This window comes from Leptosomus discolor, chromosome Z, assembly GCF_034619465.1.
Source record: "Leptosomus discolor isolate bLepDis1 chromosome Z, bLepDis1.hap2, whole genome shotgun sequence".
NCBI classification, from domain to species: Eukaryota; Metazoa; Chordata; class Aves; order Leptosomiformes; family Leptosomidae; genus Leptosomus; species Leptosomus discolor.
In genome coordinates, this window is record NC_141419.1 from 84,813,295 (window position 1) to 84,829,828 (window position 16,534).

Sequence of the window (16,534 nt, forward strand, 5' to 3'; positions counted from 1 at the left end):
AGAAAATCTCTTAATACCTAGACCAAGAGGTCTGTGAACTGTCACTGAATGACGCTGGGCACCAAGAGGAGAAAGTAAAGAGTTGTACAAGTACATTTTAAGCTGGAAGAAAACATACTGTTCCAGACCCAACCAGCTGTTACATCTGTGGTACTTTCAATGTCAATGTAAGACCTCTCTGTTTTCAACTACTCAGAATGGACAGGGAAATGATCAGCTGTCTTCCTCTGTCACCAACATCAATGGGAATGAAACACCTTCATGTTATAGAGTAGATGGTGACAAATCCCTGTGGTTCTGCCAACAGTTCATTCACCATTAATGGCCTTCAAAAGTATCCTGAATTCTGGAGATCTCTGTGAAGAGCCTTCTGCAGTTCTTCAGAACAGTTACATTCAGTCTGTGGGACTTGAATCATATCATAGACTGACTAAAGCCTGATCTAATTCTGGTTTCCGAGGACTCTGCCCAATGACTCATCCGAACTCTTGATATACCCTTGTGTGGGAGATGGGAAAATAAGTTTCTGTTTTAATTACTGAAATAAGGGGAGTAGAAATATTGCTAGAAATACAATGCCTTTGATTAGAAAAACTGAAGACCTGAGAAAGGCAGGATGGCTATTGATAATTTGGACAGGGATCTTAATTTGAAGGGATGGAGTAAAATTATGAGTCGTCCCTAAAAAAGTGGCTCTTCATTGACTCCTAAAAGAAAGTAGTAAAAATTCTTCTCTCATAAGCAATTTTAAAAGCCCAGTAACACAATAATCCTTCTGGAGCCTGTTAGCCAGATCAGGAGATGCACAATGACTGGGGAAAATACTTCACAATTTCTGCAAATCCTTCTAGAGAAGGAATTCAAGGAGTTATAAGAGACCTATCTTTAGAACAATCATATAATTTCACCTTTAAACAGTCAGAAAACAATCAGATTTGTAGGTCATGTTGCCAAAAATGGAAAAAACATATTGCCTGTGAAGTAGCCAAAGACAGCACCTGGTCTTAGATGTTAGATGCACCTCCTCCTTTTTATAACACTAAACACGCCTGGCTAAATATCAAGGGCACTGAAGCTCAGCTGATGAAAGGGGCATAGTCACACTGTCTCTAGGTTTTCCATGGGTTACGTCACTGAGGATTTCATTAGAGATATGCCCTGGCCTGCAAGGGAGACCAACAGTATCCTGAGCTCTATTAACAAGAACACAACTGGTTGATAAGGGAACTGATCACCCTTCTCTACTCAGTATTCATTAGATCACACCTGGAGATCCAGTTTTGGGCACACCTTCTCCCCAACATAAGAAAGACAGTGACAAAGCAGAGTGAGATTTTCGTATTGCTATCAGAAGGGACAAGGGCTGGAGCATGAGGGCAAGAAGACAGAGATAGTCTCTTCATGTCAGGGGAAGTTCAGATTGGACATTAGGAAAAGGTTCTTCACTGAGAGGGTGGTCAGTCCCTGGAAAAAACTCCCCAGACAAGTGGTCATGACACCAAGCCTGTCAGAGTTCAAGGAGCATCTGAACAATGCTCTTAGTCATATGGATTAGTTTTAGGTAGTCCTGCAAGAAGCAGGGAGTTGAACTCGATGATCCTTACGGGTCCCTTCCAACTTTGGATATTCTATGATTCACAGTGGTGCATGGTAGGAGAATGAGAGACAAGGGACATTGATGAGAGATGTCCAGACTGAATATAAGGAAAAGCTTTGTAACCTTGAAGGCCAACAAGCATTATGGGAGGTTGACCAAATTCAAACCACTCATTCAGTGGTTTTCATCAGTTTTAATAACTTGCAGACATATTTGCTATTGCAGAAATAGATATACAGATACAGAAATAGATATATACAGTATATATATATATATAATGTACATACCTATGTATGTGACATATTACAGATCAAGACTGGAGAGAGTGGACATGATGTTGAATTTGGTTTGGGATTTGAGACAGATGAAACCAGAAATGGTTAAGAAAGGAACACCTATTTTTATGGGGATCTGCAAGTTGTTACCCTGATGACAACCTTTGAAGATGTCAATATATACTATTTGAAGATATTAATCTCATCTGGGGATTTTTTAAATTTTTGTTTCTTACATGAAAAGGGACTATGTCACATGCACTCACACATTAAAACCATGATAAGGTTGCAAAATGAAGTACTTGAGTTAGAAATGCAAGAAACGATGTTACCTATAAAATTTTAATTCTGTATTGTTTTGTAAATGCATTAAAGCATTGCTTCTAACCACACATTTCTGTATTTTTCTTTTTCACGGCATCCTTGTTTTAATTACTGTGGAGAATGAATAACATAACTGGGTGAGGAAAATGGCAATGTATCAGACTCATTATTGCAAGTGTTGGAATGTAGACAGTAAATAAGGCAGGGAAAGGATGGTTTTGTAGTTGTATAACCAAATGCTGCCTTGTAGAACTGGAATTGATTCCTATTTCTGCCATGACACCCCAGTTATGCTGGGCTTGTCACATATCACAAAATGCCTTTAATAAGATCTCCTAGGATATCATTTTACTAGTAAATAAAATAGGACAGGCTCTGAGTGCAAATGGTGCATCGTGGCTTGTATCTTCATGACTAAACTCTCTTATACCTCAAAAGAGGGTGCCTTTGTCTGTACTGCTGTCTAGGGACAGTCCCTGGCCCTTGTTACTGCTGAGCCATGCCCAAGCAACATCCAGCTGTGAGTTAATTGTCATGGTCCAAATAGAGCCAATGGCACACAAACATTAAAATGATATGGATAGTTATGACACAGTGTTTGAGCAGATATGTGAGGCCTCTTTAGTTTGCCAGTGAAGATGAAACTTAACTATATGTTCATCTTTTCCTGGTGCTCGGTGCACGATTTCACTGGCAGAAAGACCTGTACCCACATCTGGAGTGAACATAAACATAGCATGCCCTTCATTGTGCTAAATACTTCAAGAAAAGAAGTAACCAGACTGATTAGGCTTACGGCATCTCAGATCAGGCATCCAAGATTAATAAATAGTTTTGAACATCTTTCTATGCCTCATCATCCCCTTGGTGAAATGAAGACACCGTGAGCACTGTGAAAACACTGTTACTTAGCTTTGTGAACCTCTCAAATGCTCTGCTGGGAAGGGCCTTAGGAAAACAGATGAGGAAATAATGATAAATTCGTATTCATAGCAGGGTTTGAATATCGTGTGGGAAGGAAGGCCTGAGGCCAAGCACAGAGCTGTGAGGATCTATTGAACAGCTGCTCAGTAACTAGCTAGCTGACAGACTTCAAAATGCTGAAGAGCAGTCCTGTGCAGTGAATGAGACAGGACAGACAGACATAAAGAAGATGAAGATAGGTGTATGGGGGAACAGATGGATGGTTGGATGGATTGATAGAGACTTGTCCATTCTACAGTTTGAATTCACCTTGCATCAGAGAGATCTTTGGAAAACAAAACTAAAACCAGATGTAACGGGTAACCAAAATGCTGTGGTGGGTCTGCAGTCTCACAAGAGTGGGATGTGGTAAGGCTGCACTCTGCAGATCAATCACCTTGAGTTCAGAAATGGCCCTGCCCATTGGAGGGGTCACTATTTCTGACTTCTGAACAGAAGCTTATTGCCTGAATGAAAGTAGCACTAGAGACCCTCCTCTGGCATTTCTATACATGTGGATGTTTGCCTTTGAAACTATAATATCCTTGGACCACATGAGGACCAGCTACATAGGATTCAGGTTCTTCTACTGTCTGCCCACGGAAGTGGTGGAGTCACCAACCCTGGAAGTGTTGATGTAGCGCTTCTAGACATGGTTTAGTGGGCATGGTGGTATTAGGTCAGTGGTTAGACTTGATGATCTTAGAGGTCTATTCCAACCTAATGATTCTATGTTTCTACTCTATCTAATGCCAAAGGGTTTTTAGAGGAGGTAGCAGCAAATAGCACACAGTGCAGGCACACAACAGCCCGGTCAGGTTCTTTTCCTAGGTCCCAGTGCTGACAGACTCGTTTGAAGCCCAGAGCATTAAGTTTTTAATTTCTTTAAAAAGTCTTTTTTTTTTTTTTTTCCCCTCGTTTCTTTCTTCTGGCGTTAACTCTTAACATCAGTCATTTCTACTAGTCACATAAATGGCCATTCCCTGTTTGAAGGTCATTAAATGAGTAGCCACAAAGACCCTGCAATAATGAATTCCTCCATCTAATTAGCCCGTGAGTGAAAACATTAAAATGATTGTGTAAGTGTGCATGTGAGTAGGTATGTAGAAACATAACCATAACTTAAAAATATTCTGGGCAGACTCTGTGTATCACTTCTGTGGAGAGATGGATAGAACAGTGATAGACACATAGACAGACAGATAAATAGAAGATAGATTCTTCTAACATATTCTTGTCTAATAAATTGTTAAGCTACAATGGAAAGCAGAAGTCCCTGTGTACAATGTATAGATTTTCTTTAATGTGAGTTATTGGGAAAACACAGAGCTGTCCCTTTAACTGGAGAGCTGCAAACAGCTGTTCCTTATGCATACATGCTTGCTTGGTCTGAAAGTTTTGGTAAGTCAGTGCATAACTGACAGTTAGATTTATCTCCCCAATAAGCAATCAACATTATAATAAAGGAAAAATGCTTTCAGTGCACCTTTGAGAGTGCATCAGAAATTAATCTAAACATCAAATTAATTATAGTTTGTAAATGAATAGTGGCTCACAGCCCTAATACTTCTCCCGCTCCTTCTCCTCCCCCTAAAGCCTCCCCCAACCAACTGCAATGGCTGGAGGTGCTGTGTAGTGATTTGATGAACAGCTCCTTCCCTTTCTTACTCACACAACTCTTTACTTATCAGCTGGAGAAAAGTCCCATTGTTGCTCTGCAGATCTGAAGTCTCAGAGCCTGGCTGCTTTGGAGTATAACAGAGAGCAGCTAGCAAACAATAAACTTACGAGCATCCTTCCCCTTTCCTCTGGGAGCCCCACACACCCCTCTAACGCTGTCCTCCCCCCCTTAGCTTACTTTCCAACTAAGCTGGACACCTCATGAATCTCTCCTTGGCTCTCTGTCTGTGCCAGGTCCTTCAGAGGACCACAACGAGCTAGTGCTGATCTGAACCGCAGCATCCCAGGGGACAGGCAGGCTTAGCATGCCTGGAAAATTGTTGCCATATTGTTTCAACTCAGGCACGCAAATTAGTGGCCTCTTCCCTTACACTCTGAGCTTTGGTCTATAGCCTGTAGCTATATGGGAATCACAATCTGATATTACCCAGGGACCTGAAATGAAATGTATTGCCACTAGATCATGCAAAGTAAAGGACATAGCCTAATTCCACAGGCTACAGGTAGAAAGGCTTGGGTAGAGACTTTTATTAGGAAATTTGAAATCAGGTTAAAAGTAAAAAGAAAAAAAAAATCAAATTTAATCATAGTACTGGTAACAGCAGGAAGCAGAGCTCCACTTCTCTCCCAGGTGTTTCCTAATAATTCCTCTGTCTGATGAGAATCTTCATATTTACCAAAAGAATGATCAGAAAATAAAAACTAAAAAACTTTAAGCTGATAAATAACTCTACTCATCTATGGATCCTAAAGCCCTGTGCAAAGGAGTCACTGTCCTGCTACAAGAAGGGGAACCCAAGGCACACAGCTAGGTTGCACACACAGCTAGGTTGACCCATGATTGCCTGTATGGGGCAGGAGCATATGAGTGGAATTTCTTATCCTTATGCCACCTTACTCCTGGACCTGCTCATTTCCCTGGATGAACTTAAGGAGAATTGTTTGGGTTTTTTCATTAAATGAGAAACAGTCAGATTTGTCAGGGTGTGTTGGAGGCACATTGTGAGCAGCTGCTGAACAATATTTTTCTGATGTACCTCAGGGTTCATAGTTCCACTCCTATGTCTTATGGAGTGCTGCCAATGTGCTTTAGACCTGATCTGTAATGCCCCTGGTCCCAGGGCCCTGCATAGCTTTGGCAGTGTCCTAGTCTCTTGATGCTTTTTTTCTTCTTTCTGTTTCAGCTTCCAGGCTGAAACTCTGTAGACTGTCACAACCTGCCTGCTGCCTTGCATCTCCCTCTCCACCTTTCTGCCACCACGCTGCAGTCTTGAACTACCATAGTGTGTTTTTAATAACATGATACGAGCTCTACCCATCCCTCAGTCCTTCTCCTGAGCTTCATCCCCTTCTCTGTCCAGTCCTCATTCCTCACTGCTTTTCTCATCTTTAATCCCTCTCCTGTGGCTCTCCTGTTTCTTTTCATAAGCTAGGAACCAGAAAAAGTTTAGTAGAGAACAGAAATATTTAACTACTATGACCCTCATCAAGTGATGTTATTTTCTCTCTTTCGACATACTCCAAGAAGACCGGACACTTTTCCAGACGGGGTGGCCCACTAGCAACTTTCAAGTGGACTCCCTGCAGGAATCTGGAATGAAACTCAATGTCCATGTTGTGCCAGTGTGAAAGTCCATCTGGAATACACAGACAAGGAGAGAAACAACCAGCAGTTGTGGTTGCTCACACCTTGGGTGTCAGACCACGCCAAGCTGAGTGGAAGGAAACCATGGTGTCTCTGAGGGCATAAGAAAGGTTGTTCACAGCCTCCTGGAGTCATTGTCCCATGGGGAGAAAATGAAGCTGTCACATCAGCCCATATGGGGAACAGACACATGCCAAGGAGAGACATGTGAGGGACAAGGGAGTGGGGAATGGAGCAGAACCAGACTGACAGTGTCCTCTGCTCAATGGTGTGCAAAGAGCCAGCAGATTCAGGTGCTCACTGCTTTCAGAAAGAGGTGACTGGAGGAATGAATTTCCAAGTGCACCAGTAGGGAAATTCCTCCAGCTTTAATTTATCTACATCTTATTTGACACCTTGGGGTAACCATTTGGCCTCTGCTGCTCCATCCACATCCTCATTTTTCTAATTTTTGTCATGTCTTCCTAATTAATATTGCCCAAACCTATCCTTTCTCTCTCTTTTCTGTTAAAACATTTTCCTAGAACACGTCTGTCTCTTTATTTCACTAGTTTAACATCTTCAAATGCCTTCTTAAAATGTGTCTTGTGGGACAACAATGAGTGCTCCTGAAATTAGGACAGTATTGTAGTGTCACCCTATGATGGAGGTGGAGTTAGCCATGTGTGGACAATGTGAAGAACGGCTCTTCTCACACTGACTACTTGCCTTAGCGGCCTTAACAGTGTCATTTTATATTTGCCTTGTGCACAAACTGGTCATATTTAAACTATCTGCATAACTGAGAGAGGAATTATGTCTAGAACCATTGAGACCAGCACATAGAGGTATTTCATGTCTACTGACATTTAGCACACCTACACACAGAAGAATTTTCACGCATGCAGTGGGAAATTGAGACACCCAATGCAGTCTCTGCCTTGCACAGAGACAAGTTGCAGGGTCCTGCAGAAGTTGACTTTCAGGCTGTGACATGTTGTGCCTCTGTGCAAGACTTAGCTAGATCAGCCTGCTGTGAGAATGGGAGTCACTGTCTTCGAGGAGTGTTCAACCAAGTGTAATTTTTCCCTGAGTGAGACAATGATTCCTGCTGTGGCCCTACCATTTCACTGGGAATGCCTAGTAGGAGAAACATGCTGGCTGTAAAAAAAGTGCATGGGAAGAGGCTACAGGTATCAGTTGGGCATTGTGTGAAGGACTAGTGAAAGAGGAGAGAGAAGGTCTGAACAGTGAAGAGCTGTGGAGGTGAAATCAGTCACTGAATAAGAGAGGATGGACAAGGCAGTGCCTGAGGAAAAACCCAAGAAGATGCTGATATGACTGGGGTGATGGAGGCTCAGGCCATGGGGATTGACAGGGTATTGGTGAATGGGAAGGAGAAGTGTGGCCTGCATTTGGCCATGTTACAGCTGTGTCAGGATAGGGGAGGGGGGAAATAAAAAACAGAAGTTTGAAAAACTGTAAGAGAAAATGAAGGATTTGGGTCTAGCCTCCCAATATAAATGACTTTTTTTTTCAGTGAGAAGTCAGGGTTGTTTCTCAGGCAGTGTTACACACTACAGCAAGCAGTCCTGCTATGGAAAACACTAGACTTATTTTGAACAGTTTTACGTTTTATACATGAGATTAGTTTTTGCTGTAGTTTGCATTCCTTGCTGCTCCTTGTCAGCCAGGGGGTGGTGGCCTCTGAATTGGGAAAGGCAAAGGCTTCATGACCACAGCATGGTTTCTTCAGCACGTGCAGGTGCTAGTGGTTCTCTGCAGGGTCATGGGCTCCAGAAACCAAGAGAGAGGCTTGTGGCTGATCTCGCTTTCCTCTTAACACTCCCATGGCTGCCCCTACACTATCCTGCCAGTAGTGGTGAAAGGAGGTAACTTTGTGTTGGAAATGCAGGGGAGAATTCAGAGCTAAACAGGAAGGAATAAAAGTCCTATTTTGAGACGCTGCTCTCCTGACTTGCTCAGTTTGGGCCAGCTGCTTACAGGTAGTTCAACAGTAAGACAAGAGCAGCAAATGAAGTATTTTCTGTTCCCATGGAAAAAGACATGGTGACATTTTTCTCCATAGAACTTTCTAAGTTTGTCTAAAGCAGGACTTCTTCACAATTTCTTGACAACCTGGGGCTAGACTCTGTTACAGCAATTTATTTGGGATCTGCATAGCAGATACAATTTAAAAGGTCATATAATGGTGGAATATCTTTCTGGGGCCAGACAGAATTGTCCCCCCAGGCTACCAGTTGGAGAGCTCTAGCTGGGTTAAAAAAAAGCAAAACGGAATGCAAATGCTATGTTTTTACATGTTGAGTTTTGGGAAATGTTTAAGCAAAAAAGGAAAGATTTTTCTTACTTCCAAAGTTAACAAAATCCCTTATCTTCCTTTAGAAAAAAGCAATTTTTTTTTTTTTTAAATTGACTTTCTCAACAAAAAATTGTAATCAGTGCCAGCTTCAGTGGACTTAACAAAACAAATGAAAGGCCTGATTTTCTGTAACACCCTCTACATTTTTACACTGCTTTAAAGTTGAAGGTCAACAGGGTGGGAGGTTTTGAAGAGCAACGTGACAAACTTGTGCTAATTAGCTACCTGTACTTCTGCTATTTCTATCCTTCTGGAGGTGGTACACATGGCAGCATAGTCAACATGTTTGTCTGAGACCATCAGTCACAGTAGGCACTCAGTTCTATGGGAAAGTAACTTAAAGCCAGAGAAAACTGGGGCTTGACCCCTGGGATCCAAAACTGACTGGACTTGGATATTTGTGTCTCAGATGCTAATATAAGGTGACTAATATCCACTAGCAAGCCCTAATTCCTGCTTTTGCTTGCCTGTGCTCTTGAGTTGACACGTCCAAAGGGCACCTTCCTGCTTTCAGGCTGGAATATCCCACCATTAGTTTTGGAGGTTACTTCATCAAACAAGCTGATGTTTACTTTCTCCCAGTAAGACTCAATGGTAAGAAAAATTTCTGCTAAAAGGCTCCAATTCCTTCTCAGCTATCAATCACAGTCTCACCATACTTGTAAACAGCAATAAAGCCATCCTCACAACCCTGCCCCACAAGCTAGGTATCTGTTGCCATCCTCATGAAGTCTTGTAGCCAGAAAGCCTTTGAGCTAAATGGAGATACAGTGAATACCTATCCAGAAGAAACTCTCCCTTACTAGACTTGGCTCTCACTTCATTTCTCCATTTACCTTTGGTCTTCCCACTTGTCAATATGTGGAGAATCAAGCTCAGTAGTCCCCTAAATATTTATAATAGGAATGGCAATTTCATTGTCAAAAGTCCATTTCTAACCAGTGGATGCTTCTAACTTGAAGCATCAGTTTTCAGTGTCACCTAGAGCTGTCCTGGTTACTTTTATATGCTTAAAGCTCTAAAAAGCAGGTGGGCTCTGGAGAAAATGGGGCTAATTCCTAATTTCTCATTTGAATTTCCCTACTGCCTATTCACACCAAACTCTTTGTCCTTCATTCCTCTAGTGCTTGAGAGTGCAGCAACTCAATGACTACTGGTGAAGGGAATCCTGTGTCTTCTCACATCATGGGACAGAGCTCCTTCCATCAAAGGGGAAAATAGCCTGTTCAGAAAATCTGTGGATGGGCAGGAGGAACTGTGCATAGATAAGGGGCTTTAAACTCTTGGAAGTACTGTCCGACATGCACCATAGTTAACAAGGGACGAGGCAAAAGTTTTGGGAAGTGATCTGTCCAGGAGGGGAAAGCAAAGGGCAGCATGGAAGGGAAGCATGACGTGGAGACTGAGAGTGGCTTTAAAATCAAATGAAACTCCAGTCTTAGCTCTGGAAGTTGCCTGAGAGACAGAGTCCAGATCAGCTGCAAGTAACAGGAAAAGAAAAGCAATAGTTTGTCCCGTTGCACTTCTCAGGAAGGTCTGCAAAGAGTGCAGGATGGCAGAGAACCAGAAATTACACATTCCAGTGGGTGGGCACATGGATAGGGGAGATCTGTCCAACAGGTGGGATGGAATCAAATGTGGCAGGGTCCCCATGCTGCCGCACTGCCAGAAGGGACCCTTCACAGCAACACCTTTATAAACAGCATGATCCCACTGAGACACCATGCACACATCACCACATGGCTGTTGGCTGGCTAGGCCCTCCCATTGAGGGTGCAGCTCAGGGTTTCCCTAGATGGTGGCTCACAGGCAGCTCAGGCTACGCTCTTTCCATGCTTCAGCTGGTGGGGTGGAGCCTGCAGTGAGGCCAGAGCTATGTAAGCATGGTGCAGGTTTCAAACCCAACCTCTTAGCATGGCCTGTCAGCTCAGGCACAGGGTTAGCTCAGTCTATCTGTATCTGCTGTGGTGTTGGTTCAGATCCAGTGGGCTCAGAGCATGGCTGCTTGCAGTTCACTGATCAGCCGTCCACCCAGAAGATCAGGCTTTCAGCTGATGTTCAGCCCTTTTCCCCTTGCAGTCTAATGCATCACAGCTGCTGAAAAGCTGCCCCCACAGCTCTGTCTTCCCTTCAACCCCATGACCTGTTTTTCCTTTTCCTTAGGCACAGAAATTCCACTTCTGCCACATGTTCCTGCTGCTGACCCCATCAGCATTTCATCTACACACCCAGGCCCCTCCATTTTGGTTCAGGTGCTTCAGTCTTTTCTGTATCCTCCCCACCTCCCCTTCCAAGGGGCAATATTTTCCATCCCACCACCAGCAGCCGCAGCACCTTGCTGCTGGTGAGATACCAAACCTTCACCTCTAAGCAGCGCACACAACTCTGAGCATGAGACAATTAGGAGAGAAAGAGGGAAGGGGGAAAGTATTGACAGGAGTAAATTGAGAGAAATCATAAAGCTTAAGCAGAAAGAAAGCAGTTTGAAAGGTAAAGTATTCAGAGAAAGCCCTTTCCTGGATGAATCTAATTGTTTTGTTATCTTTACCCACCAAAGCATTTACTTTGGTTTGTCGCCCGATCCACAAACACTTTCGAGGAGATGACATTACCGAAAGGCAGGAACATCTGCATCAGCTCAGCATCCCCAAACTCCTGGGGCAGATGGTAGATAAACAGGTTACAGCCCTCTGGTCCTATCAAGAGAAAAAGAAGACCCATGAATGGAGAGAAATAGGATATGAGAAAGCACATGGTGGAGATTTACTTTGGCATGCCCTGTCTCTGACTTGTGGTGGGGTCACCGCTAGGAAGCAATCTGAAGACTCTCAGAGGAATGGACAAAGTAGAAGATCAGGAACTCAGGAAGTCACCTAGAGGTTATGTCAACTTCATTAACCTTCCCAGGACACTGGGATAAAATCTAGAGACAGAGGAATGTAGTAGCACATGTGGCCATGGAAAGACAGAATGGAGGAAGAATAAAAATAATGAAAGAACGTGATTCATTATTTTCCTTTGCTCTGCATAATCTCATTTAATCTTTAGACTTTTGGATGACCCACACTACCCCTTGTCTCTTCTCAGTGCCTGCATGAAGCATTTTCATTATCCGTCTTGTATCTGTGAGGACTGTGATAACGAGCAGAAAGATATGCAAAACCCCACAGGCTTATTTTGTTTTGCAGATTTTTACATTCAGCCCCCCAGCTTGACTCAGCCTGAAGACTCCCCCATAGCTGGACAGCTTGGCCATGTCCCCCATTCTAGACAGTTCTACAAGAGAGATTACAGATGCATTTAAATCCAAATTACTAAACAAGAAGAATTGCCTTTTTTGCCTCAGTGATGTAACATATACTATCACAGACTCCAAAGGTTGCTTGGAAAAGTAGCCAGAGAGGAGTCTTTAGTTAGAATATGCAGTTTTGTTAAAGTAGAGACCCTCAGAAAATGTTCTGTTGAAATGATATTTTGGGGCAGGAGAAGGAGAATCTGCCTCTGGTCAAATAGCCTAGAATGAAACTTTTCAATGTGACTTCCATTTTTTTAAGCATGCTGTACTTGAGCAAAAGTCAAAAGGGAACAGGGGTGTCCAAGTGTTTTTTTTTTGAAAAACCCCAAACATTTAAACCCCTTGCAGTGTTCACTAGCAGAAAACTGTATAGTTTGAGAAGGCAGGGATTGGTTTTTTTCATAGTCTAATTTCCAAAGGTACTTCCAGCTCCTGCCCAGCTCTGCACTGACCTCAACAGGTAACTCCAGCTCTGCTCTGCTTAGGGCGGTTGGGATGAAGGGCATACAGTGCGTGCTCCTTGCTGCAAGGGTAGTAGGAGCCTCCGTCCCCCCAGCCCATGTCCTTACAACCCTGCAACCTGACTCAGCCAACTTTCCCCCATTTATGTCTGGGGCACAGTGGGGGGAAGGAAAGGGGTTTTAATACTCTCGTTTTCTTCATCAGGGCATAATTATGGTGTCATAACACAGCAAATTACAACTTTGCCTTTCCTGTTAGGGAGAGGAGTTTGCTTAGATGCTCCCACCTTTTATTAGCCCATTACTCATCCCCCCGGCTGGCAGGAGAAGTACGGCGAAGTCAGGATTCTGACAGATGCCCATTTAAAGCTCATTAAAATTCCTGGGCCTCAGCATGATTGAAGTCACAGGCTCTCCACATTTCCTTTTGGATTAATGGAAAATGAAGCCCTAATGAATATTTGCTAAGCACAATTTTCCCCACTAATTTGCTAAAAGGACTGTCACGAAGGAACAGCTGATCCTTTGCATCTTGTGCATTTCCTAGAGGTCATGAGGGTGGTAACAGGGTTTCTTCCAAATGGGGGGGATAGTGGTATGATGGGATAATTAACTAATTAGGCACCGGTCATCTGCTTAGCTAAATTACTTTTGAACCTCAGTGGCCCACAATCAGGCTCCCCTATTTCATGCCAAGCTTTTCCATCTTCCCCTCACCTCCTGTCTGCCTCTTCCTCAGTTTCCTCACTGAGCAGCTATCTCTTCTCCAGTCCTTGCTGCAGTTCATTTCCACACAATGTGGAGTTATTGGCACAATAAACTAGACATGAAACAGTCTGAAAGTGTTAAACAAACACAGACCCCCTTAGGTGTCTGTTAGAATTGAGAAAATTCTGCCCAGGAGAAGACCATGGTCCAGAATAGCAGGGAAAAATTCATTCGTTTGTCTGAACGTGCCCCAGAGCACTTCTGCTGTGGGATTTGAGATCCACACTATAATAGAATGGGTAAAATCTTGGCTTTGATGCAATTAGTGGCAACATTCCCACTGACATCACCAGAGCCAGCAGTTTGCTCTGTAAAACTGGCAAATTCTTTCAAAAATACCAGCTGCATTTCCTGGGGTCTTGGATGTGTTGTGCATGAGTAGGGATTCTGCCTCTGTGTGCTGAGAAACACCTAGTAAGGCATAAGGCAGACCAGGAGGCACATAACTTCACCTACACCAGGTTTAGAGGTTGGGCTCAAGGACAGAACAACCCTTAGTTCACCTTGAAATAAGCTTTGCCTCACACTGCTCAGAGACCAAGAGGAAGAGACATGGGAGGATGTGAAAAAGCAGAGACCATGTCTCAAAGCCCAGTTCAGCTCTGAAATGTGGCTGGGAAACCTGTGCTGCAGCTTCCCACACCAACTCAGACATTCAAGGCCAAACTCACTGTGTTCCCAACTGCAAAGGGTTTTTGCTAATTTCCAATGCTGAAAACTCCACCTGCTTCTGAGAAACTGATTTGTTTTGCCATTCTCACATATGAAAATTCTGCCATTAGAATTTAACAAGCAATTTCTTGTTAAATCCATCCATCCGTAAGTTACCTATCACAGTTAGACTTCTCAGTAAAGAATTCACAACATAAGATCTGTCTGCCTCAGCCCTTCTACCTTGTTGGGGTTTTTTTGCCTGAGTCAAGTTAATCTGGGCAATCCATGGAAGACTATGTGTTTATGTATGGCTGCCTCTTTCTATATATGTGTATATTTTTAAGAAACCAAAGGCATGGGTTGTTCAGCTCAGAATGCTATGAAGAGCTAAATTAGCTCTCAATGCACACACGCAATGAGTGTTAAAGGACTTGGTCATGATCACTGGAGCAACAGGAGGACCACAGCTGGTATGGCAAAACCTTAGTGAAGACTCCAAATATCTTGTTGGAGAGAAAGGTGTGGTTTTGGACTGAGTTAATGGATTATCAGAGATCAGTATACTTGGAAGTTCAGGTCTGAATACAGTAATAAAATAATTTAGAGCACACTTTACTTTCATTGTCAAAAGGGCTCAGCTTGAAATCTAACCCTCATGACACATTATGAGAAGAGAACCAAGGTTCATTTCTACCCTGACATCTACCACAGCTCTTGGTTTTACGACTGTAAGTTATAGATGTTTCTGTTCATTGATACACAAAAAGCACAGATAGCCTTGACTTGGACAAAAGGGAAAGAAAAGTTTTAGGGAACACACAGTTTATGAATGCCCTGTAAATTACAGGGAAACCATGATGGATAATGGAAAAGCCTGTGACTGAGGGCACAGAAGCACATGGTAGGGAACTCTGCAGTGGGTCCATGTTGATTCGTCTTGGTTGGACCTGAGTTGCTAAGCCATTGCTCTGCTCATGCTTCTCATCCTCCAGCTCATTGTTATTTTTTTTTTGCATGGGGACAAACACAGACCCAAAATATTGCTGGGTGTCCACTGTTAACATGAGCAAACTCCATATACCTATGCTGACATTAGGTATCTATCATTGCATCCCCAACACCGGGAATCAATGTCATAAGGAAAGGCTATGACTAGACTCGTCTTCCAAGAGTAATGAAAAATGGGCTGTCCCATAAAGTTGTGTGAAGTTAGCCTGCAGCCCTTTGGTCAGTTGTACATCTCACCTCTACAGCAAACAGAGGCTGGAATTTCACTGCCTCTTCTGCATCTGCTTGTTATTCAGTCCCCAGCATGTGTGAGCACAGGGCAGATGAGTGTCACAAGACTGCATCACTTTATTTTAATATCTAAGTGTATTCTGAGTTTCAGAAACTACCTCAAAATGCATAATACCATACAAATTTAAAATTACCTCAAAGTTTTGCCTGCTTGACATGGCCTCAATCAAGACTACATCTCTAGCTTTGATTGTTTTGGATTTATTCCACCCTATGCACCCTGTCAGCTGCCGGCAGACTCAGGGTTCCCGTGGAAGCAATGACTAATCTCTACAGGAATGTGGCAGCAGCCAAGTGGCTCTGGGTTTGTTATCCAACCGGGATCTGGGAGCAAAGAGTTAGCAGTATTATGTACAAGGTGATCATCAATGTTATTGTTGTGGTAAGGCTGGTTCATTAATGAATCAATGTTTGTGCACATCCTTGCAAACCTAAAGACCTCTTCTTAGCACTGAGCATTATTATTATTAGAGTTCCCTCTTGCTGTGTTTTCCTGTTAAAGGTTAGTGATACTTAAAGGTCTTGACCCTCTGTTAAAATGGAGCGTTGTGCCTTAGAGATTCTCCTTCTAGCAAGCAGCAGAGAAAGCCACAGCATCTAAACATTGCAGGAAAACAGAGGACACTGGGAACGGCAACCTGCATTGGACTGGTGGTTCATCTCATTTATGTGGCCCCCAACCATCCTCAATACCAGCTGCTTACAGGAAGGAGTGAGGAGTTACGAGATAACTTGTCCACTGAGTGACACTCACCCTCAACCCACAGGGACACATTGTGCCTTGTGAACTCAGGGGTGTTTGGGCAGTGGGTCTTCAAAGTGTGCACAACAGCTATCCCTGGCTTCTGGTGGTTCCTGGCACAATGCTATGCTGAGCAATGATCTGCTCGCCATTTTGTCCTGTGCTTAATCTAGCCCCAGTAAGTAATAAAAAGCAAAGTCCTTCAGCATGGGGGAAACATCTCTGTAATGATACGTTAGGTCTGTGCATCTGTTCTCACAGCAGGGACATGTACTAGAGCTAATCAGGAGCTGGAAGTTGTGTTCCCCAGGAAATTCTGACATCGGAAAAAAATTAATTCCAAATTAGATCGAAATGCCGACATTTCTAATTTCCTTACAAAATGAGATTTCTTCCCCAAAGTAGTTCTAGGCCATCAGAATGTTTTAGTTTGATAGTGTAATCTGGATTCATTTAATTCTGACTGTTA

The 16,534-nt window shown here is 43.1% G+C and overlaps 1 protein-coding gene across 50 annotated transcripts in view; it reads right to left on the minus strand.

Annotated features, from left to right (window-relative positions):
* Window positions 1–16,534, minus strand: part of CELF4 (CUGBP Elav-like family member 4) — a 694,695-nt gene that overhangs the window by 10,846 nt on the left and 667,315 nt on the right. For 20 of the 50 annotated variants that reach the window (XM_086480445.1, XM_086480446.1, XM_086480447.1 and 17 more), the window contains one exon: window positions 11,459–11,542. The exons of 16 other annotated variants lie outside the window; for them this stretch is intronic. In XM_086480445.1, the coding sequence (XP_086336571.1) occupies window positions 11,459–11,542 (84 nt within the window). Of the gene's footprint in view, window positions 1–11,398; window positions 11,543–16,534 lie in introns of all 50 variants that reach the window. 14 more of the 50 variants (XM_086480470.1, XM_086480425.1, XM_086480421.1 and 11 more) reach the window with 1 other exon arrangement.